Source organism: Martes martes (assembly GCF_963455335.1).
Source record: "Martes martes genome assembly, chromosome: 14".
NCBI classification, from domain to species: Eukaryota; Metazoa; Chordata; class Mammalia; order Carnivora; family Mustelidae; genus Martes; species Martes martes.
In genome coordinates this window covers 53,098,919-53,122,395 of record NC_137902.1, presented here as the reverse complement: position 1 = coordinate 53,122,395, position 23,477 = coordinate 53,098,919, and the positions used below count along the sequence as shown (strand labels likewise).

Sequence of the window (23,477 nt, the reverse complement as noted above, 5' to 3'; positions counted from 1 at the left end):
GTACAAACAGGTAAAATATTAGAACAAATGTATTTATCACTGGAGTGAACCTGACTCAAGGTCATTTCTGGTAACTGGAATAAAAAAGCAACTCAATCATTTCCCATTTTTGCCTATCACCCTCCTTTCTCTTCCTTTAGTCCTCAATAAAGATAAACTTGATGTTCTAAACACAGACTGTGTAAATCTCTCGGGCTGTCCAGGGGCTTGATTTTTCCTCTAGTGACTTCAAAACCTTGTATGTACCTCAGCTGAGATCACAAAGACTTATGCAGAGTGGACAACATTTGGGGTTCACAGAGAAGTTAGCCTGTGAAACTTGTATTAAAGAAACATTTTAACTAAATGAGTCATCTAAACTAGACATGAGCACAGTTGAGACTCAATATTTATTTAAGAAGAAAAAAAGAGAGGCTAGGTGTGCTGGCTAATCTTGCACTGGCTTACTTGTGGGCCTGTGATCAGTGTTATCAGGCAGCTGTATGCCCATGCTTTGTAAAAGGTTCGATGCAGGTCCTGCCAGTCCAGCTTGGGAACTATAGGATTCCAGTATATTTGAAACCAGGTTCAGGTCTACATCCACTGGTGTCATGACAGATCCTCCTGCACCAGAATCTTCCTCATCTGAATTATTACTGGTAGTCTGGGAAAGAGGTTCCTTATTTTGGAAAGAAAACAAAATCATGGGATAATAGGCCGTTAGATTAGATGGTAGTTACAGTAAAAACTAAGCAACAATGTAAAACTGAATTCTAAATTAAAAAGGAAATTTCTTATCCTTAATAATAGAAAATAAAAATGAGGTCTAATAAACTTCACAATTTAACACACATATTAGAATTTTGTTCCAAAGATTTTTAACACACTTCTTTCTAGGAAAAGTTTCTATAAATTGGATTTCTTCCCTGTTTTCAAATAGCCCAAGGGAGATAACCAAGGCTAAGGAGACATAGCTTGCCTAAGAGTTTTGTTTTGTTTTGTTTTGTTTTGGACAGACAGAAGATCACAAGTAGGCAGAGAGGCAGACGGAGCGAGAGAGAGGGGGAAGCAGGCTCCCTGCTGAGCAGAGAGCCTGATGTGGGGGTCGATCCCAGGATGGGGGGATCATGACCTGAGCTGAAGGCAGAGGCTTTAACCCACTGAGCCACCCAGGCGCCCCTTGCCTAAGAGTTTTAAAAGAGATAGGCAAATATGAACATTTAAAGGAAAAGAAAAGAATCTGGGATGCCTGGGTGGCTCAGCTGGTTGAGCAACTGCCTTCAGCTCAGGTCATGATCCTGGAGTCCTGAGATCAAGTCTTGCATCAGGCTCCCTGAGCAGCGGGGAGTCTGCATCTCCTGCTGACCCTCCCCTTCTCGTGCTATTTCTCTCTCTTTCAAATAAATAAATAAATCTTTAAAAAAATAAAATAAAAAATAAATAAATAGAAGAGAATCTAATTTTTTCTCTAAATGAAAGAAACTAATTTTTTCTCCCCAATGAAAAAACTTCAAGTAAAAACCCGAGGCTCTGTGGACTCAAACCACCAAGAATTTGAATTGTTACTTGAACCTCTGTGGTTTCACAGGTTGGGGAAAGAATGTGAAAGACTGTAGCTTGATTTATAGGCCTTAGTATCTTTGCCATTCAAAGTGCAGCCCAGGAATCAGCAGTATGCTGATTACATGCCTGTTAGACATATAAGATCTCAGGCTTCCCCCAGACCAACTTAAACCCAAATCTACATTTTATTTACTACACTTTAATTTTTTTTACTTCAATTTTACTTAGATCTTTAGATGGCTCATATACATATTAATATTTTAGAAACACTGCTTTAGATAAATCTAAGATATTGTTTCTTGGTTTCTATTAGGTTTGGGCAATATTTGAAGTGATTATAGTTTAAATGTGGTTTAGATGATGAAAGCAAGGTGAATAACATTCATCAAGGGCCTTAGTATGGATTTCACTGTTGGCTTATTTAGTTCTCACATTAATTCTACAATTTAAGGATTACTGGTTAATGGATATATATTCACAGTGGATAGCTGAGCTGGACTTCAAACCCTAATCCCCAAGACTCCAGGGTCCACTCTCTTTCATAATGTCTCTTAGGTCCAGGTTAGACACTGCTGGTATAAAAACTAGGATTAAAAAAATGAGTGGAAGGTGAATTCTTAAATTGGTCCTAAATTAAGAAAACATAGAAAAACACTATTAAGACTTGAAATTAATTTGGATTTATTTAAAATCCTTTCTGTTTTTATTTTTATTTTTATTTATTTTAAAGATTTTACTTACTTATTTGACAGAGATCACAAGTAGGCAGAGAGGCAGGCAGAGAGAAAGAGAGGGAAGCAGGCTCCCTGCTGAGCAGAGAGCCCGATGTGGGGCTCGATCCTAGGACCCTGAGATCATGACCTAAGCCGAAGGCAGAGGCTTAACCCACTGAGCCACCCAGGCACCCTCCTTTCTGTTTTTAAAGTCTGTGTAAGCTGTTAGTAGTAGAATGTTACCACAAACCAGTCTGACCACTTCGCATGAGTTTTTTTTTAAATCATAATGGATAACATAGGATTATAATAAGCTTATATTTAGGAGAAAAAAGTTAATAATCCTTCAGCCTATTAGGGAAACATTAGCAATCTTGTATTCTTATTTATTTCAAATTAAAAAATCAAATTCATCACCAATAAGAGGATAAAAATTTAAAAAAAACTAAGATAAAATATAGTTTTAGCTCTCCTTCATAATACTAAGATATTCAGATAGGGGAAGAGGTTAAACACTCACGTACCATTTGCTTCTGGGTGGTGAAACTTTTGCCGATACTGGTATGTGCCAATTCCTGGTCCATCTGGGCCATGTATGACTTGAGATTATTAAGAGTTCCTTTCACAGATGCATCCTCCTCTGTCTCCCGTGTTTTAAGATCCAAGTCATCATCACTGTCTAAACATTCAAAGTCTTCCTCATCCAGATCATCGGAGTCTGATTCATGAGAACTTGGCCCTACACAGACCCCAACACAGAAAGAGCCACATGGTAATATTTTTCTTCAGTGATTATACCTCTCGAAGAGTTAAATATTATCTGCAGAAAAGGACCAATATACAGAGATAAATTACTTCATAAAACTCTCTTCTTGAAAATGGTACTGTGGGCAGATATTTGCAGAAAAGTACACAGGCTGAGCTGAAAAATATAGGTTTATTTTTTTATTATGAATTTGATTACTAAAAATTTTTTACTTAAAAAACTTAAAAGCTACATAATACATGAATATATTTTGATATAAATATTCAAGCCATATGGAGTTGTTATTGTCTCGCTTCTCACTCTCTTCCCAGAGTTAAGCATCTTTTAATAGTTTGGTGGGTACCTAGGCCTTTATGCAGTTCTGTACGTATGTATAAAAACACAAGGTTGTATATATATGTATACACACACACACACACCCATTGAACCATGTTTGCTTTTCCACTTATTTTTATGTCATGCAAGTCCTTCTTTGTGAAAACATATAGATGGACCTCATTCTTTCTTAAGATTGCATAATATTTCATAATACGGTTGTACTATAATTTATTTAACCATTTCCTTCTTCATGGATATTTAAGATGTTCTACTTTTTTCTACTACCATGCTATAATCACCATTTTAGCACATATGTGTCTTTTTCTTTTTTTTTTTTAAATATATTTGTCCATTGGATCAATCTTTTTTTTTTTAAAGATTTTATTTATTTATTTGTCAGAGAGAGAGAGAGCGCAAGAGCGAGCACAGGCAGACAGAGTGGCAGGCAGAGACAGAGAGAGAAGCAGCTCCCCGCCAAGCAAGGAGCCCGATGTGGGACTCGATCCCAGGATGCTGGGATCATGACCTGAGCCGAAGGCAGCCGCTTAACCAACTGAGCCACCCAGGCATCCCTATGTGTCTTTTTCATAGAGAAAATTCCTGGAAGTGAAATAACTAAGTCAAAGGTTATAAACTTTCTAGAGTTCCAAACTACCCTGTGAAAGACATCTTACACTTCCACACTCACAGTTTGATAGTACCCATTTCTTCAACCCTTTGAGAAAACTGGGTATTGTCAATATTTTAAATCTTTGGCAATATGATAGGCAAAAATATAAGTTCTTACTTTGTATTGTGAATTTACTTACTAGAAACAGTTTTAAGTATTTTCAAATATATATTTGTCTATATTTCTTCCTCAAGGCATTGCCTGCTTATATCCTTTGTTGATTTTTAAAATTGGGCTATTTGTCTTTGTATTATTAGTGGTAAGTACCGTAAGTCTAAAAGAGAAAAAACAGTGTAACATGGAAGCCAAGGTAAAACCATCTCTAGCCACACAGCATTCATTCATTCAACAAATATTCAATGAGCAGCTACTATGTTAGGCACTGAGCTAAGCATCCTCTACAAAATCATTCAACTGCACAGAAGTTCATGGTTGAAGGCAATTCAAAATAATCAAGAGAAAGCAAATACTTTTGATTTCCAAGAGACCCAATGCTCTAGTACTCTAAGCAACAGCCATGCTACTTACAGTTTCAAAATGAAAATAAACATCACACTGTAACTTACCTAAAATCTTGTCAAAATAATTAAGAAAAGAGTCTGTATCAAAAGTGATTGGAGCCTCAGAAGGTTCTCTGTAAGATTAAAGGAGAAAGACCATTTATCTTGAACACAACTCTCCGGAACTATTTTTTTAAAGCAGTGCCATTCTTAGCAAAACTACTAGAGATATGATCTCAAAAGAAGTGCAGCAAGAAAAACTGTAGTTTAAATGGCCTTGCAGGGCAAAAGAAATGGGAAAGACTGATGAAATAAGAGTAAAGGGTGCCTGGGTGGCTCAGTGGGTTAAGCATCTGCCTTTGGCTTAGGTCATGATCCCAGAGTCCTGGGATCAGGTCCCGCGTCTGGCTCCATGATCAGCCGGGAGTCTCCTTCTCCCTCTGCCTCTTCCTCACCTCTTGTGCTCACGATCTGCCCCTCTCTTGCAAAAATAAATAAAATCTTAAAAAAAAAAAAGTAAAAATTTCACTTTGTTTATGCACATTTAGCTTATGCTGATTTAGAGACCTACCCACCCTGCACCTCCCACAAGATGGATGGAGATATATATATATATAGCATTAGCAGAAGAAATCACATCTCTGAGTTAATTTTTTTAAAAAAGTCTATTTCTTTATGAACTAAACTTTTAAAAGTAAGAACATACTTTCTCTTAACTCTGCTTTCTTTCTTTCTTTTTTTTTTTTTTAAGCTAGCTCTATGCTCAGGGTGGAGCCCAACTTGGGGCTCGAACTCATAATCCTGAAATCAAGACCTGAGCTGAGATAAAGAGTCAGAGGCTTAGCTGAGTGAGCCACCCAGGCACCTCCACACCCCCTTATCTCTGCTTTCTTTCTTTCTTATTTTTTTTTAAAGATTGTATTTATTTATTTGACAGAGAGAGACACAGTGAGAGGGAACACAAGCAGGGGGAGTGGGAGAGGGAGAAGCAGGCTTCCCGCGGAGCAGGGAGCCTGATGCCGGGCTCAATCCCAGGACCGTGGGATCATGACTTGAGCCAAAGGCAGACACTTAATGATTGAGCCACCCAGGCACTCCTTATCTCTGCTTTCTTTAAAAGAGAATACTGAACATAAACTTTAATCTTCTCATGAGGCTCAAGAGCATCAACATGAATAAAGATATATTTGCTGTACAACTGGCAGTTCCAACTGCCTTATTTTCCTCTTACGTGCCAAATGTAACTTCCCATTTCTTCTGTTATTATTTCTTCCTCTGATAAACTCTTTTATCCCCCTCTTTTGAATGTGAAGCTTCCCATCGGCTTGTTGGGTGGCAGACTGATTGGAAGTATGGGTTTGCTGAGAGCTAGATGTTAAGGGTCCATAAGGTTCTGAGTAAAAGTTTAAAGAATAAAATACAAAATTTCCTTGCACAGCTCCGGGATGGACATTTGTAGATCTGTTGAGTAGTCTCTCTGACTCACTTTAAGAATTGCAAAGAATCAGGCTGTTAGAAATACAACTCCAGATAAATTATCATGGTACTAGGCAGTAAAAGAGGGAAACACAGCAGTACAAATCATTTACTGAAAAGAAAAACAACAGTGGAAATGGCAATGACTAGATGACTTCAACATCTGCATTCCAGCTACTTAGATATTTATACTCTAACACAGATTACCGAGGCAGCTCTGCTCCTTTGTGGGTTGAGACTTTGGAAATGAAAGCTTTCATGCTTTTTGAGACTTGACTTAAGTCATAATTCTCTTCCTCCTTGGAAACTGGCTCTGCATCTTTTTTGCCAGCAGCTTCCTGCAGCAGCTGGTCCAGCTGATCTGGTGAGAGCTCTAACCACTGGTCATCTGAAAAAGAAGAAAACATGACATTGCCATACCACACTGAACATGGCAGGTACTCTCAGAAGAGGGCCTTGTGAGACTTAGTGGAATATTTTCATTTTTCCTAACCCTTCTGCTCTATCCTGGTCCACCACTTACCATCTTCTGGGGGAAGATTAGCTTCTTCCTTCTTAAGCTCTTCCATATCAAATGGTATGGTCTGTAATAAGGTTAAGATTTCTTCACCTGGGCTCATAGCAAGAGAACTATAAAAAAATAAAAGACATGGGGCTATTTTTATAAGACAGCTCAGAAAAATAATCACAAAAAATAGTATTTTAATGCTGGGAGGAATAATCTAGTCTAATTCGTGTTTAAACAATTGTTTTATAGACCCCCTTTTTCTTAAAATTTTACCAGGAACTCTAAAGTATAAAAGAGTTCAAAGAAAAACTGTTTTGTACAGCAAAGGAAACTATCAACAAACTGAAAAGGCAATCTACTAAAGGCGAGAAAATATTTGCAAAATCGTACATCTGATAAAGGGTTAATATCCAAAACAGATAAAGAACTCGATAGTAAACAAAAAATGTGATTTACTTTTTAAAATTTATATTCAATTAGCCAACATATACTACATCATTAGTTTCTGATGTAGTGTTCAATGATTCATCAGTTAAAAACAATCTGATTTAAAAATGGGCAGAGGACCTCAATACAAGATGTACAAATGGCCAATAGGCACATGAAAAGTTGCTCAACATCACTCTTCATCAGGAAAATGCAGATCAAAATCACCATGAGATACCACCTCACACCAGTCAGAATGGCTATTACCGAAAAGACAAGACAGTTGGTAAGGATATGGAGAAAAGGGAACCCTTGTGCACTGGTGGGAAAAATGGGTGCAACCAGTATGAAAAAACAGTATGGAAATTCCTCAAAAAATTAAAAACAGAACTACCATCTGACCCAGCAATTCTACTTCTGGGTGCATATATATATATAAAGGAAAAGAAAACAGGATATTGAAGAGATGCCTGCAACTCCCTTCTCCGCAACATTACTCACAATAGCTAAAGACATGGAAACCACCTAAGGGCCCGCCAGTGGATGACTGGATAAAGGAGATGTACATAATTAATATAATAATAATCAATACAATTATATTACAAATACATATAATATATACAAATGTATTATTCAGAGAAATATATGTGAGAAAGAAGGATAAAGAAGAAATATATATGAGAAAGGATTCCAATATGCTAATGGAATAAACCAGAGAATGACAAACACCGCATGGTATCACACATATGTGGGATGTCAAAAAAAAAAAAAAAAAAAAGTAAAGCTCATAGAAACAGACTGTAGAAAAGAGAATGCCAGGGATTAGGAAGTGAGGGAAATAAGGAGGGGCTGGTAAAAGGGTACAGAGTTTCTGAATACCGTCTAAGGATCTAATGTAAAACATGGTGACTCTAACACTGTATCATATAAATGAAATCTGCTCAGAGAGTAGAACTTTAATGTTCAAATTGTGCCACCAAAAAGATAAATATGTGAGGTGATGGAACTGCCAATTAACTAGATCTCTTCACATGTGCAAATATCAAATCACCATGATGTACTCTTTAAATATCTTACAATTCTGTTCCTCAAATTATTTTTCAGTAAAGCTGAGAAAGAAAAACTGCTTGACTGAAATGGGAGTTTGGAAGCTCAGAGGTATATCCATTTCAGCTTTGCCTTTGGTTCTGCAGCAGAAAGCATGGAAGACAATTATGAAGTTGCTGACAGTACAGCTCTTTCAATTTATAGATAGCATACATACGAGGAAAAGAAACCCCAGAAGAAAGTATGAACTAAAATTAATATTGCATGTATGAAATGCTAGGTTAGCACTTTATTTTATTTTATTTTTTAAAGATTTTTATTGATTTACTTGACAGAAAGAGAAACAGCACAGCCGGGAGGAGCAGTAGGTAGGGGGAGAGGGAGAAGCAGGCTCGTCCTGAGCAGGGAGCCCGATGGAGGGCTTGGTTCCAGGACCCTGGGATCATGACCTGAGCCAAAGGCAGACACTGAAACGACTGAGCCACCCAGGTGCCCCTAGGCTAGCCCTTTAAATACAGTTTCTTATTCAGTTCTCTAATTACTATTATGAGGTAATAATCCTGGTTACAGATGAGAAAACCAGAGCTCAGTGAAGTTCTATAACGTCTGAAAGGTCACTGAGTTAGAGCAAAGTCTTGAAATCAAGTGTTCAGATACTAACTTATGATCCTCCTACAATAAACTGATGAAGAAATACACACAGAGATATTATCTGTACGATGAGTATGTTATTTTATTTTATTATTATTTTTTAAAATATTTATTTGCCAGAGAGAGAGAGAAAGCACAAGCAGGGGGAGCGGCAGGCAGAGAGAGAGGCAGACTCCCTGCTGAGCAGGGACCCTGACACGGGACTCAATCCCAGGACCCCTAGGTCATGACCTGAGCCAAAGGCAGATGCTTAACCAACTGAGCCACCCAGGCATCCCAAGCATGTTATTTTATGATGGCAATGTAACTGATGGAAACCGGTCTGATCTATTTAGAATGGAGCAAATCAAGTTATGGAATGGACTTACATTCATTTAAATAAAGATTTGCATACCTTGCTAAATCAAGTAGGTGACAGGAAATTATCCCTACTACATATTATGCAAATATTACTAGGAGAGAAAAAGAAATACACAAGTAACCGTAATAAATTACACAGTATAAAATCATATTTATCTTAGAGAGAAAGAGAAGAGAGAGAATGTAAGCAGGGAGAGGGGCAGAGGAAAAGGGGGAGAGAGAGAATCTCAAGCGGACCACCTGCTGTGTGCAGGGCTCAATCTCATGACCCTGAGATCATGACCTGAGCTGAAATCAAGAGTTGGACCAAATGCTATGAAGAATCACAGGAGAAGGTAATTAATTACAGTAACTACAGAAAAGTTAAAAAGAAATGATAAAGACAATGGAAGTAGTTGAGTTAGGCCTTAAAGAATGGGGTGGGAGGCCTGGGTCAGTTGGATAAGTGTCCAATTCTTGATTTCAGCTGAGGTCATGATCTCAGGGTCCTGAGATTGAGCCCGTACTTAGCAGGGAGTCTACTTGAGATTCTCTCTCTCCCTCTGCCCCCTTCCCTGCTCACACAGGCTCTCTTTCTCTCTCCAAAATAAAGCTTTTTTTAAAAAATGGGGAAGATATTTTCTTGAGACTTTATTTATTTATTTTGAGAAACAGCAAGTCCATGAGCAGAGGGAGGGGCAGAGGTAGAGAGGGAGACGCAGACTCCCACTGAGCAAGGAGCCCAATGTGACAGGGATGTGACATGATCCCAGGACCTGGGATCATGACCTGAGCCCAAAACAGACACTTAACCAACTGAGCCACCCAGGCATCCAGAATGGGGTAGATTCTGACAAGTAAGATAGGGTAGAGGAATTTCAGGCAAAGGAGAAAATGAGCATTTGTATAAAGGCAAAGAAGTGAGGAACATGTTCACAAAGCAAATGGTGTTCAGTCTGGCAAAAGCATCGAAGACGAAGCTGAACAGATGGACAGGGATGAGAGCACAGTGAGCCTGAAATGGCTAAGTTTGGACTCAATGAAATAAGCAGTGGGTGATCACTGATGGCTTCTTTTTTATTTTTAATTTTTGTTTTAAGAGATTTAAATAATACAGACAAGTCTAAAAGATACAGCAGAAAAAAAGATGATACAACAAATGTCCACATCCTACCACCTAGAATTAATATTGCTATACTTACTTCTAGTCTAAAGGTATGATTGATTAGCCTTAACACAAAAAATTAAGCATGTAACATATGCCCATACTTTAAAAATTTATAGATAAAGCTAATATTTTTCCTTTGATGATCAACACTATCAGTTCCAGCCCATTTCATTATTACCCAGAGGTGACTGCTCTCACAAATAATCCTTCTGGTCCACTGAGCATGTGTGTGCGTGTGCACACGCGCATGTATTTGTTATATTTGTTGTTTGTTCTCTTTCCCTGGAATTTTATTCCCCCCAGATACCCATATGCCTCATTCCCTCACTTCATTTATATCTCTTCTCAAACAGAACCTCCTTGGAAAGGCCTCCTTGACCAACTTATTCAGAATAGCAGTCTAGGGGTGCCTGGGTATCTCAGTTGGGTGCACTGACTCTTGGTCTTCGCTCAGATCATGATCTCAGGTTCATGGAACTGAGCCCTGCATCAGGATCCGTGCCTATACCTCTCTCTCATACGCTGTTTTCTATTCAAAGCACTTACCACCGTCTAAGATCATATAGTGGTTTACTGTCTTTCTCCTACACTAGCATGTAAGCTCCATAAGGACAGGGACACTTTGGGTTCATTTGTTTTATTCCCAGTACCTGGAATTGGGCCTGGCACATAGGAGATACTTAGTAAATATTTGCTGAACAAATGAATATAGGTGTATCTGTTAATAATACATGACATTCAATCGGAGAAAGACAACTATCATATGATCTCCCTGGTAAGAGGAAGTGGAGATGCAATGTGGGGGGTTAGCGGGGTAGGAAAAGAATAAATGAAACAAGATGGGATCAGGAGGGAGACAAACCATAAGAGACTCTTAATGTCACAAAACTGAGGGGGGCTGGGGGGAGAGAGAGAGTGGTGGGGTTATGGACATTGGGGAGGGTATGTGCTATGGTGAGTGCTGTGAAGTGTGTAAACCTGGCGATTCACAGACCTGTACCCCTGGGGCTAATAATACATTATATGTTTATAAAAAAATTAAAAAATTAAAAAAAATAATACATGACATTTTATGTCCTAAACATTTTTATATGTATAGCATCCATACTCTACATATTTACAACTTGCTTTTTTCAATCAACATGTTTTCAAAATCTATTTATTTAGATCAGTGGTTTTCAACTGGGGACAGTTTTGCCCGCAGAGGACATCTGATAATGTCTGGCCGTATTTTTGGTTGTCACAACTGGGGGTGGGGTAGAGTGCTATTGGCATTTATTGGGTAGAAGCCAGGGATGCTGCTAAACAACATATAATACACAGAGCAGTCCCCCACAACAAAGAATTATCTGGTACAAAATGTCAACAGTGCCAAGGCTGAGAAATCCTGGATTAGACTTATGTACATTTAGCTAATCTCTGGTTAACTAATGGATAGTAATCCATCATATAAATATAATGCAATTCATTTATCCATTATTGATGGACACTAATACATTTTTCAGTTTTTCACTATTTCAATCTCTAATAATTTTTAGGAGAGTGATTGAAGATGATTGAAGCATATTTCAAGCAGATTCTCTTGGGTCTAATGGTTGCATTGGAAGTGAAGAGTTGTTAGCAGTTGGAAAACAAATTTAGGTATTGCCAGAGTAAGAAATAAGTGAGAGAAAAAAAAAACAAAAAACAAGTAATTAGAGTAAAAAAGAAAAATGCAAGACACAAGATAGTAATAAAAAGGATCAAGAGACTGGATCCAAGGAGAGCCAGGAAGTTTAGGTGATAAGGAGGACAGTAGCACTTTAATTTTTTTTTTTTTTTAAAGATTTTATTTATTTATTTGACAGACAGAGATCACAAGCAGGCAGAGAGGCAGGCAGAGAGAGAGGAAGGGAAGCAGGCTCCCTGCCGAGCAGAGAGCCCGACACGGGGCTCGATCCCAGGACTCTGAGATCACGACCCGAGCCAAAGGCAGAGGCCCAACCACTGAGCCACCCAGGCGCCCCAGGACAGTAGTACTTTAAAAAGAGAGTGGGAAACAGTCTGTGATACTAATCCAGGTTTTTTTTTTTTTTTAAGAAATCACATCATCACAATTTTAATTGCATATGTTTTCTTTTTTTTAGTCAATTAAAACAACCATTTTATATTATTATTATTTTTATTAACATATAATGTATTATTTGTTTCAGGGGTACAAATAAGACTGTGAATCATCAGTCTTACACAATTCACAGCTATGGTGAGTGCTGTGAATTAATCCAGGTATTTAAAAAAAAAAAACCAAATACACTGGGAATTCAAAAACAGGTCTGGAGGGAGATGTGAGTTTGGTTTTAAACTGTTCAGAAGTTATCCTGGTTTGGGAATGGGAGTCTCTTTTGCAACACTCTAAAATTCTGGACATGTAGGAGCACCTGGGTGGCTCAGCTGGTTAAGAATCTGCCTTCGGGGGGCACCTGGGTGGCTCAGTGGGTTAAAGCCTCTGCTTTCGGCTCAGGTCATGATCCCAGGCATCCTGGGATCGAGCCCTGCATTGGGCTCTCTGCTCAGCGGGGAGCCTGCTTCCTCCTGTCTCTGCCTGCCTCTCTGCCTACTTGTGATCTCGGTCTGTCAAATAAATGAATAAATAAATCTTAAAAAAAAAAAAAAAAGAATCTGCCTTCAGCTCGGGTCATGATCCCAGGGTCCTGGAATCGAGCTTAGCGGGAAGCCTGCTTCTCCTTCTCCCTCTGCCTGCTGCTCCCTCTGCTTGTGCTCTCTGTCAAATAAATAAAATCTTAAAATAAAATAAAATGTTGGACATATAAGCTACTTAAATTCTTTCTCCAGTAGTAAAAATGTGGTAAATTATATCTATTTACTGAAATGCTATGCAGCTCCTTAACAATTATGCTTATAAAGACTTTTTAACATCATGGGAAAAAGATAATAATAAGTAAAAATTACAGACAGGATACAAAATTTTTGTATAGTATAAAAATGTTTTAAAAATAACTAGATGAATATGGGGGGAAAATCATGGAAGGCAGTAGAGCAAAATGATAATAGTAGTTGAATTTCTGGTATGAATTTTTCCTTACTACATCTTTCTGTATTTGCTATAATGAGTGAATGTTATTTTGTAACAACAATGAACTTACTTTAAGACTTTATTAGAGAGAGCAAGCAAATTAAGAGAGAGAGCATGAGCTCTGGGGGAGAGGGAGAAGCAGGTCCCCACCAAGCAGGGAGCCCGACATGGGGCTTGACCCCAGGACCCTGAAATCATGACCTGCAAGGAAGGTAGACACTTAACCAACCAAGCCACCCAGGCGCCCTACGAACTTCATTGTTTTAAAAGGACTACCCAACTACCAATCTATCTTGTTTTGTGCCAGGAGCCCTAACTCTCCTACACGAGTCTCTCTTAATTTCTTGACATCTCTTTAACCCATCTATCTGTAAGGTAACACTTCTCCACAAGCAGAGTGGCCCTTTGAGGCAGATGGGAATCATCTAGGGGAGATTCTCCTAACCATGAGGGCCACCTCTTAGTCTCCTTTCCCAAGTTTTCTGAAATGATACCCTGAGAAGGAATCCTCTTACCACCAATTATTGCCATAAAACTGATGGGAGTGCAAAGGCACAGGCAGACAGTTCTGAGAGTAAGGACCGCTGTAAAGTCATTATTATCTCAAAACAACTGAGGTTAGAGTTCTCTCAGCATCGACTTTGGTTCACCAGTCCTCAAAGAACATTCTATTACACAAATAAGTGATGTTTGTGACGCAAGCAAAATGACTAGAGTTCAAGACCAGTAAGGTTTACTTGGAAAAAAAAAAGTACAAAAACAAAATGAAAAACACACACAACTTGGGACCTTTTAACCATAATATATACAAAGGTATTCTCTCATGTTATTTAACAGCTTCGAGTATCTCAAATTCAATTCTGCACACACAAACTGAAGTTTTTCCCATACTCAAATTCTGACCTTTGATTCCTGAGCTCAATAAGACTGAGGTTTTCTGCTAGAGCTCTATTTTTTCCCTGGTGCTGCACTGACTAGGAAGTGACCTCAGGGGACAACTCAGATAATGTGGACCGCCATCTACTGTGATCTTCTTTTAAGGGTCCTATTTCCTTCAATTTTTGCCTTATTTTGTTGTTCTATTGTGTCTTCAAATAACTGTTTCTTATAGTCTCACCAAAGTATATAATTACAGTTGGCAGGGGGTTAGTTAGCTATGTTGTGCCACCATTATGAGACCTCAGTTTTATTAAATTTTAAAGAGGGGTGCCACTTCCTCCCAACCTTGTGCTCATTTCTTTCTTCCCCCAGGAAATGCATGGCAGGTCAGAATGAGATTTGATTTGAAAGAGGAATATGTGCTTTATCCTGTGGTTCAGACCTACCTAAAAGTAGCCAGACACAGCCAAGGGCTCCTATAGGAATTAAGCATATGCTCATTATCAGACTGCCTGAGTTCAAATCCTATATCTGTCACTTATTAGCTCTGTGACCTTTGGCAAACTACTTAATCTCTCTTGGCTTCAGCTTCTCTGCTGTAAACAGGGAACAATAATCATACTTATTTCATAGGACTATAAGAGAGATATAACAAATTCAAGTGGCCTATACATTATAATTACCAATAAACGTTAGCCATTAGATGACGACGACGACGACGACGACGACGACAGGTGCCAGACCCAGTGATCTGTAGCAAAATCTCCTCTCCCCCAATTCAGCCCCATCAGCAATCATGATCCTGCCATTAACTCTTTAAATGCGGCAACTCCAACTTCTGCAACTATCTCAAGAGTGAGGAACTCCTTAACTTCCAGCAGGTCACCACTCTGCTGCCATGGTTATGTAGTGATGAACTCACCTTTCTGATCGGTTTACTGAGAGTTGGAAGTAGTTCTTTGCCATTTCTAGCCTTGTCTGGTACTCAGCAGAACCTTCTACCAGTCCCTTAAAAAAAAAAAAGGACTATCAGAACATTATTTACATGCTATCATTAAAATAATTTGCTCACCAGCAATTTTCAGGGAGGCAGTGTGTGAAACATTGTTCAGGAATCATGAGGCTTGAGTCCAATCTCTGTTTTGTCACTAATACACCTTTTTGGGCTCTAGTTTCTCTAAATAAGGGCACTTGGCTATATGTAGCAGTTCCTAATTCTTTTCACCATTAAGGACCTCTTTCCAATTTGGAAGATTTTCTACCATTTTCTAATATTTAATTAGTTATTAAGAAATAATTGATTAGTAATTAATTTATAAAACAAAGTACAAATAGACGCCAAAATAGCATAATCCCACTTTAACTACCACTTCTGCTTTCCACATGTATGTTTATTTTGGCATGCATACTTAGTATTTTATATTCTTTCAAAAATAGACTACAATATCATAAGCACCTTTCCATATTGCTACAGTCTTTGTATCACCATGTTTTAAAAAATTTTAATTCCAATACAGATAACCTACAGTGTTCTATTACCTTCAGGGATACAATAGAATGATTCAACAATTCCGTACATTATTCAGTGCTCATCACAGTAAGTGTACTCTTAATTCCCTGTCACCTATTTCACCTATCTCCCCACCTCCCCTCTGGTAACCATCAGTTTGCTCTCTATAGTTAAGAGTCCATTTTTTGCCTTTTTCCTTTGTTCATTTGGTTTGTTCGTTGAATTCCACATGAGTGAAATTATATGGTATTTGTCTTTCTCTGACTTTTTTCACTTAGCATTTTACCCTCTAGATCCATCTATGTTGTTGTAAATGGCAAGATTTCATTTTTTATGGCTGAGTCATTCATTCATATATATATATATATATATATATATATATACACACACACATATATATGACACATCTTCTTTACCTATCCAACTCTTGATGGGACACCTGGGTTGCTTCCCTTGGCTATAAATAATCTTGGCTTTAAATAGTGCTGCAATAAACATAGGAATGCACATATCCCTTTGAATTAGGGTTTTCATTTTCTTGGGTAAATAACCAGTAGTGGAATTACTGGACCATATAATTCAATTTTTAATTTTTTGAGAAATATCCACACTGTTTTCCATAGTGGCTGCACCAGTTTGAATTCCCACCAATAGTGCACAAGGGTTCCTTTCTCTCCACATCCTCATCAACACTTGTTGTTTCTTTTTTTTTTTTTTTAACACTTGTTGTTTCTTATGTTTTAGATTTTAGCCATTCTGAGAGATGTGAGGTGTTATGTCATTGTGATTTTGATTTGCATTTCTCTGAAGATTAGTAACGTTGAGCATCTTTTCATATATCTGTTGGCCACTGGCCTGTCTTCTTTGAAGAAATGTCTGTTCCTGTATCATTATATTCTTATTTTTCTACTTCTTGGATGTTTCCTTAAAATACATCATTCAAATTAAAGGTTCTGAGTTTGAACCTTTGAACCTTTCTATAGCTCCTGGAACACATTAGCAACTTGAATTCCAGTTAAAGTTCTATCAATTTGCCACGTTATGGCAATGAATAGGAGTATTAACTTCACTACACCTTCAATAGCACTAAATATCATACAGATCCTTTGTCACATATGTGAAAAAGTATTATTGTGTTCAGATGTATAGCCTTACTACTTGTGAGAGTGAATATTTTAAGAAAAATCTGCTAGTTGTCTTTTCATAATTTTTTTTCAAGATTTTATTTATTTATTTGCCAGAGAGATCACAAGTAGGCAGAGAAGAAGGCAGAGAGAGAGGGGAAGAAGGCTCCTCACTGAGCAGAGAGCCTGATGTTGGTCTCGATCCCAGGACCCTGAGATCATGACCTGAGCCGAAGGCAGAGGCTTAACCCACTGAGCCACCCAGGCGCCCCTCTTTTCGTAATTTTTAAAATCTATATCTTTGTTCATTTTTCTGTTTGGTGTCTTCATATGATTTGCCAAAGTTGTTGTTCTGATACAAACAGCTTTCAGCATTCTATATAAATGTTAGTAATTTTTCTAAAATACTGAAAACAGTTCATAGCCACCCCCTCATTAACACTGAATTAGAATGGTCCTTTTTAACTCTCACTTCTATAATCATGTTACACATTAAATATGGACCACAGGACTCTAATGCACCAGCTTGATTTTCCCTGGATTGTACAATTTTACAAATGCTTTGCAAGTCCTACCTTAAAGTAATCATTCTTTTTCAGACTTTCAAGGAAGCCAGCCCAGAGTGGTGAGGGAGTCATGAAGGATTTCTTGGAGTCAGAAAAATGTGGGCTAAATTTGGAGCATAAGATCTCAAATCCATGAGCCTAGATGGAATAGACAGAATTTTCATTATTAAGTTACTTTCTTTCCATTCAGCCACACTTAAGATCTAGGTGACTGGACATATGGGCATATGGACATTCATAACACTTTGAATTTTATGAAAAATCTGACTATTTCCAAGTTTTTCAATATCTATAGATTACTAAAAATTATAAAGGGAAAGCAAATAATACAAACATTCTTGTCCTCCTCAAAGAGATTTCTTTTCTTGCTGATTACAAAACCAGAAATTTAAACTCTCTTGTTTGCTTAAAAAAAAGGCATTTAAAAGGTTTCTTGTCTAAAAGAAATTACAAATGAGTTCAGCAAGGCCTTAAACATGGAAAGGGAAGGAAGGGAATCACTTCATTTTAATTGTCCTTAGACTAAAAATTATAATGAATGAGCATGGCAAAATAAGTCAGACAGGGAGATTTCCTGATCACTCTAGAGAAAACTACCATTACCAATTTCTTGTATATCTTTTCAGAAGTAATGTATGCATTCAAGCAGATATGTGGTCTGTGTCTGTATATCCTACAGCATCCCTTTGGTCATTAAATGGCAATATACACTGTTCTAAACCTTGCTTTTTCACTAAGTTATATGCCTTGGAGATCATTTTATATGATCATACAAAGTTAACCATTTCACTGCATAGGCAGACCATAATTTAACTATTCCCCTACCAATAGGCATTAAGGTGGTTTCCAATCTTTACTACTACAAATAATGCTGTCATGAGTACCCTCCTACATCTCTGTACACATTTAAAATATACAGAGGATAAATATCTAGAAGTTAAAATGCTGAGCAGAAGGGTTTGTGCATTTATATACTGATGGATATTCACAAATTTTTATAAGAGACTGAATCAACTCACACTCCCATCAATGATGTTTGAGAGTATCTCCTTCTATATATATTTTCATCAATCCAATATGTATTATCAAACTTTCTGATATTTGCCAAATGGTAGAAAACAGTTTTATAGCTTTAAGTTGCATTACTTTTATTATGAACAAGGGCTAACTTTTTTTTACGTTTAGATTAAAAATCATTTGTATTTCCTGTGGACTCTGTTTAGTTTCTGAACATTTTTTATTAATTAGTATTTTTTTCATATTGACTTATAGGAACTCTCTATATATTAAAGAAATTAGCTCTTTGTAATTTTATCTTCTTCAGGTTTACTATCTTTTGACTTTAGTTATGGGGTTTTTCTTTCCCACATAGAAATGCTTAATTTTTTTTTTTTTTTTAAGGAGGGGGAGGAGTAGGAGAGAGGGAGGAAGAGAGAGAATTTTAAGCAACCCTGAGAGATCATGACCTGAGCTAAAATCATAGTTGGATGCTTAACTGACTGAGACACCCAGGTGCCCCAGAAATGTTTAATCTTTAATAATCAAATTTATCAGTTTTTTAATTTTTAATAGCTTCAAGTTTTAAGTCATGCTTAAAAATGTCTTTCCTATTCAGATTATCAAAAAATTCTCCTGTGTTTTCTTTCAGATTTTATGGTTTTAATGTTCTCTTCTATGTATTTGGTCCACCTGGAATTTATTTTGGGATAGGTGTGAAGGAATCAACTTTTAATTTTTCAGACAGCTTCACAGCTGTTCTATTATCATTAACTGAATACCCCATTTTTCTGTCTTGTTTAAGATGTCATATTTTACAACATTCTCACAAAAATAAGGTATATTTCTAGACTTCCTTTGCTGTACCACTACTCCATTAAGAGCCCTTTTACCTAAAGGAAGAATATAAAATTTTATAGTTCATTACCAACTTCATGCCCAATTCATGGGCTCGATACTGGGGATGAGATGGAGGAGGCATCTTGTATCCACTCCGCCGGTCTGGCACAAACCTTTGTTGTACCAACTGTGCATACAGACATTTAGTGAAAGTCACCTGGACATTGGAACACAAAATACATGAGTCTTCCTGAAAGTAAAAATTTGACTATCATTTCACAGTTCATAATTTTATTTATGAGCTTGTATTCATATGAAATGCAAAGAAGATCTAACCTATTCACTGCCAACATTTTTTATTAACAGCTTTATTGAGATATAGTTCACATGCCACAAAACCAACCTCACTGTCTACTTTTTAGTAATCACTAATGGAATTCTTTTCATTAGTTACATTATATGGAAATTTGGGTGGGTAGAAGATCAAGAATAATTCTCAAGTCTCTGGAAGAAATGAAATGTCTTATTCTTAAGAAGAAAAGAAAATAGGAAAAATATGGTCAGAAACTATCTAAGAAACATTTAGATATAAAATAGGAAATGAAGTCTCTTGAAATCTTCCCCCATGGATGGGAGAAAAGAAAAAAGAAAAAAAGTATATTAACTTGCCATGAGGAAATAGAATTATTTCCAATTTTTTCTACTGCATAATTAGAATGATGTTTAACTCTCTTTCCAGTGATAGAAACTTAATGACCAAGAGAGCTATCTTACCGATGTCATTATTCGTGTCTCAGGCAAGAAAGTCTTGAAAACACGACAGGCTCTCAGGTCAATGGGGTCCCGTAGGTAAAATGCCTGGACTCCTGCAGCCACCAATCTGGGGCGCTGCTTTAACACTGCTACAATGCCAGCTGGAAGGAAGCAGTGTGCGCGATGAAGAGAGGCTTGAATTTTTTCTGGGTATCTGTGACAGGCAACATATCATTTTTATTTTTATTTATTTATTTATTAAGAGATTTTATTAATTTATTTGACAGAGAGACAGCGAGAGAGGGAACACAAGCCAGAGAAGAGAGAAGGGAGAGAGAGGAGAGAAGCAGGCTTCCCGGTGAGCAGGGAGCCCAATGTAGGGCTCGAACCCTGGATCCTGGGATCACAACCTGAGCCAAAGGCATATGCCCAACGACCGAGGCACCCAGGTGCCCCATAATCATTTTTATTTTATGATGTGTAAACATCTAGAATTCTTCTACCATTTACTTCCTCTTATATTGTCTTAGTTCATCAAGAGTTAAGAGGTACAATGACAAGGAAGGTGAAGTTAAAGCTACCATATACACTAAAAACTGCTGAAAAGAAGAGAGAGAAAGAGAAAAAGTAGGAAAAAATGGAAAATAATGAAAAGGAATTACGGTAGTTCAATAGGGGCACCTGGGTGGCTCACTGGGTTAAGCATCTGCTTTTGGCTCAGGTCATGATCCTAGGGTCCTGAGATTTAGCCCCACATGGGGCTCCTTATCATCGGGTAGTCTGGTCCTCCCTCTCCTTCTACGCCCCCCACTCCATGCTGTCTGTCTCTCTGTCTACAATAAATAACAAAATTCTTAAGAAAAAAAAAGGTAGTTCAATAAAGACAAAACAAAAACCCTACTATTCTTTGGAACAAGGATAAAATCAGAGTTTATTCTTCTAAAACAATGGTACAAAGTATACTGAGCAAAGTTAAAAGAGATTTTATATTGTTAAAACTTGAATGGTGCTAAACATTGAATAGGTACTCAAATATGAAAGGCCAAACTAATATGTTATTAGGTAAAGGCTATCTTGTGAATAGAGCCTGAAGTGTTCCACATAGGTCAAAGAATGCCATTCACTGCCCTAGAACCACAGAGTACATTGTGCTCCCTTAGGTTTTCATTCCTATTGGTCTCAAAATTTTTATCTATGGATACAGATAATACTTAGTATAGTATCTAAGTAAATAAATGCAAAAATATTGGGAGTAGAATATTAACACCTATGAATGAGAATTAAAAGATGTATCTATTCCTTAATTTTATTTTATTTTTTTTAAGATTTTATTTATTTATTTGACAGACAGAGATCACAAGCAGACAGAGAGGCAGGCAGAAAGAAGAAGGGAAGCAGGCTCCCTGCTGAGCAGAGCACCCGATGCGGGGCTCGATCCCAGGACCCTGGGATCATGACCTGAGCTGAAGGCAGAGGCTTTAACCCACTGAGCCACCTAGGTGCCCCTATTCCTTAATTTTAAAACATGCAAGTGTATCTATTTTTTTTTAAGGCTTTTATTTATTTATTTATTTGACAGACAGCGAGCAAGAGAGAGCGAGCACAAGCAGGGGGAGAGGCATAGGGAGAGGGAGAAGCAGGTTCTCCACTGAGCAGGGAGCCCTACATGCAGCTCAATCCCAGGACCCTGAGATCATGACCTAAGCCAGGGGCAGATGTTTAACCGACTAAGTCACCTGGGTGCCCCAGAACATAAGTTTAATCTGTTGGCCACTTTCATGAAGGACGAAGACAAAATGAAAATGAACTAGCTGAAAGAAATTCTACATGCAATGAAAGACTTGAGCTGCACTAAATCAAAAGACTCCTTTATTAACAATGAAAATATTTTCCTTACCCTCTGATGCGCCTATTCACAGCAGCTCGTATAGATTCTGAAGCCAAAATTTCTTCTGGGTGTGTTGAGATTATATTCAATGCTTGTGGGACTGTTGGGGGTGTGGTGGGTAACCAGGGCACTGCTCCAGGTTTCCTTGGAGCAGGAATAATGCACAATTCTCCATGGGAGAAAAACACCTGCAAAATGAGACATTTTAATTTTCATTCTGGGCACTGATAAACTCTAGGTACATGAGGAAAATGTTACAACAAGATTTCATCTCTGTAAATTTTCCAAATTTGGGTATACTTACCCTATTGGCACTATTATCAGGATCCAACCATTTAGGGAGAAAGTCAGCAGCTTCTATTAACAAGAATTCACCATCATTGTCTTCAATCCTAATGCAAAAGAAATTCCAATTATGCATTCAAAAAGCATATATATGCAACTAATCAAAACACATTTATTCTAATATTTTTTCTTTCATTTTAGTAAATACCTGAGTACATGCAATGTGTAGGTTATTACAATAAAGCAAATAATACATAAGACACTGAAGGAAGTACTGAAGGAGATTCTAAAATTGAAGGAGGATTTGGAGGAGATGATAAGGAGAAAAAGTAAGTACATAAATAATACCAGACAAAAATCTGAAAAATATTAAAAAATCACCGAGCGCCAAGATTAGGAAAGCATTTATGGAAGTTACCTGCACCTTGAGAGATACTTTTGTTTTGCCTCATTTTTATCACTTTTTTAAATTTAAAAAGATTTTAATTTTTTAATGATCTATTTATTTACTTTAGAGAGAGAAAGCACGAGCATGTGAGCAAGTGGAGGGGCAGAGGGAAAGAGAATCCTGAAGCAAGTTCCCCCACTGAGCACAGAGCCCAGTGGGGCTCGATCCCAGGATTCTGAGTTCATGACCTGAGCCAAAATCAAGAGCTGGTTGCTTAATGAACTGAACCACCCAGACGCCCCTAAATTTAAATTTTTGAATAGGTAAGACTTCAAAAAATACATAAAAAGTTACACAATGAAAAAGTATCCTTCCTACTTGTGTCCTTATATGCCCCTTTCTTACCCTCCAACCACTGTTATTTCTTCTTTATCCTTCTAGAGATTCCTTATGCATAATTTAGCTAACAGGAATATAAATTCCTATTTTCTCCTCTTGTCACACAAAAGGTAGCATAGTTTATATACTGTTCTAGGTTTGTTCCCTTTTAATGGGTGGCTATAAGGAGAAAGGAGAGATGTTCTTGGGAGGGGGAATAGTATAAGCAAAATCATGGAGGTGGCTATTTAAGGTGAGTATTTGGAGAATGACAATTAGTAAAAAACAAGACTAGACATGCACAGTTATGGGGCGCTTGGGTGGCACAGTTAAGTGCCTACCTCTTGGTTTTGGCTCAGGTAGTGATCTCAGGGCTGTGAAACTGAGTCGGGCTCCTGGGTTGGGCTCCCAGAGTCTGCTAAGCACAGAGTCTGCTTGAGATTCTCTCTCTCCCCCCCCTTCTAAAATAAAAAAATCTTAAAAAAAAAAAAAAAGCACAATTATATCATTTTGTGAAGAGCTTTAAATGTTAGCAGTCAGGTTGCCTCGGTGGCTCGGTTGGTTAAGTGTCTGCCTGCAGCTCAGGTCATGATCCCAGGGCCTGGAATCGAGCCCTGCATCAGGATCCCTGCTCAGTGGAGCGTCTGCTTCTCTCTTTCTCTCTCTCTCCCCC

The 23,477-nt window shown here is 37.7% G+C and overlaps 1 protein-coding gene across 2 annotated transcripts in view; it reads right to left on the bottom strand.

Moving 5' to 3' along the window:
* Positions 1–370: 370 nt before the first annotated feature.
* ECD (ecdysoneless cell cycle regulator) overlaps positions 371–23,477 on the bottom strand; it is a 29,030-nt gene continuing 5,923 nt past the window's right edge. For both annotated transcript variants that reach the window (XM_080822549.1, XM_080822548.1), the window contains exons 4-14: positions 22,058–22,145; positions 21,763–21,941; positions 19,887–20,079; positions 19,201–19,329; positions 17,286–17,414; positions 14,999–15,084; positions 6,509–6,615; positions 6,193–6,373; positions 4,576–4,643; positions 2,780–2,994; positions 371–658 (exon numbers count right to left, since the gene is read on the bottom strand). In XM_080822549.1, the coding sequence (XP_080678675.1) occupies positions 428–658; positions 2,780–2,994; positions 4,576–4,643; positions 6,193–6,373; positions 6,509–6,615; positions 14,999–15,084; positions 17,286–17,414; positions 19,201–19,329; positions 19,887–20,079; positions 21,763–21,941; positions 22,058–22,145 (1,606 nt within the window). In that variant the 3' untranslated portion in view covers positions 371–427. The remainder of the gene's footprint in view (positions 659–2,779; positions 2,995–4,575; positions 4,644–6,192; positions 6,374–6,508; positions 6,616–14,998; positions 15,085–17,285; positions 17,415–19,200; positions 19,330–19,886; positions 20,080–21,762; positions 21,942–22,057; positions 22,146–23,477) is intronic.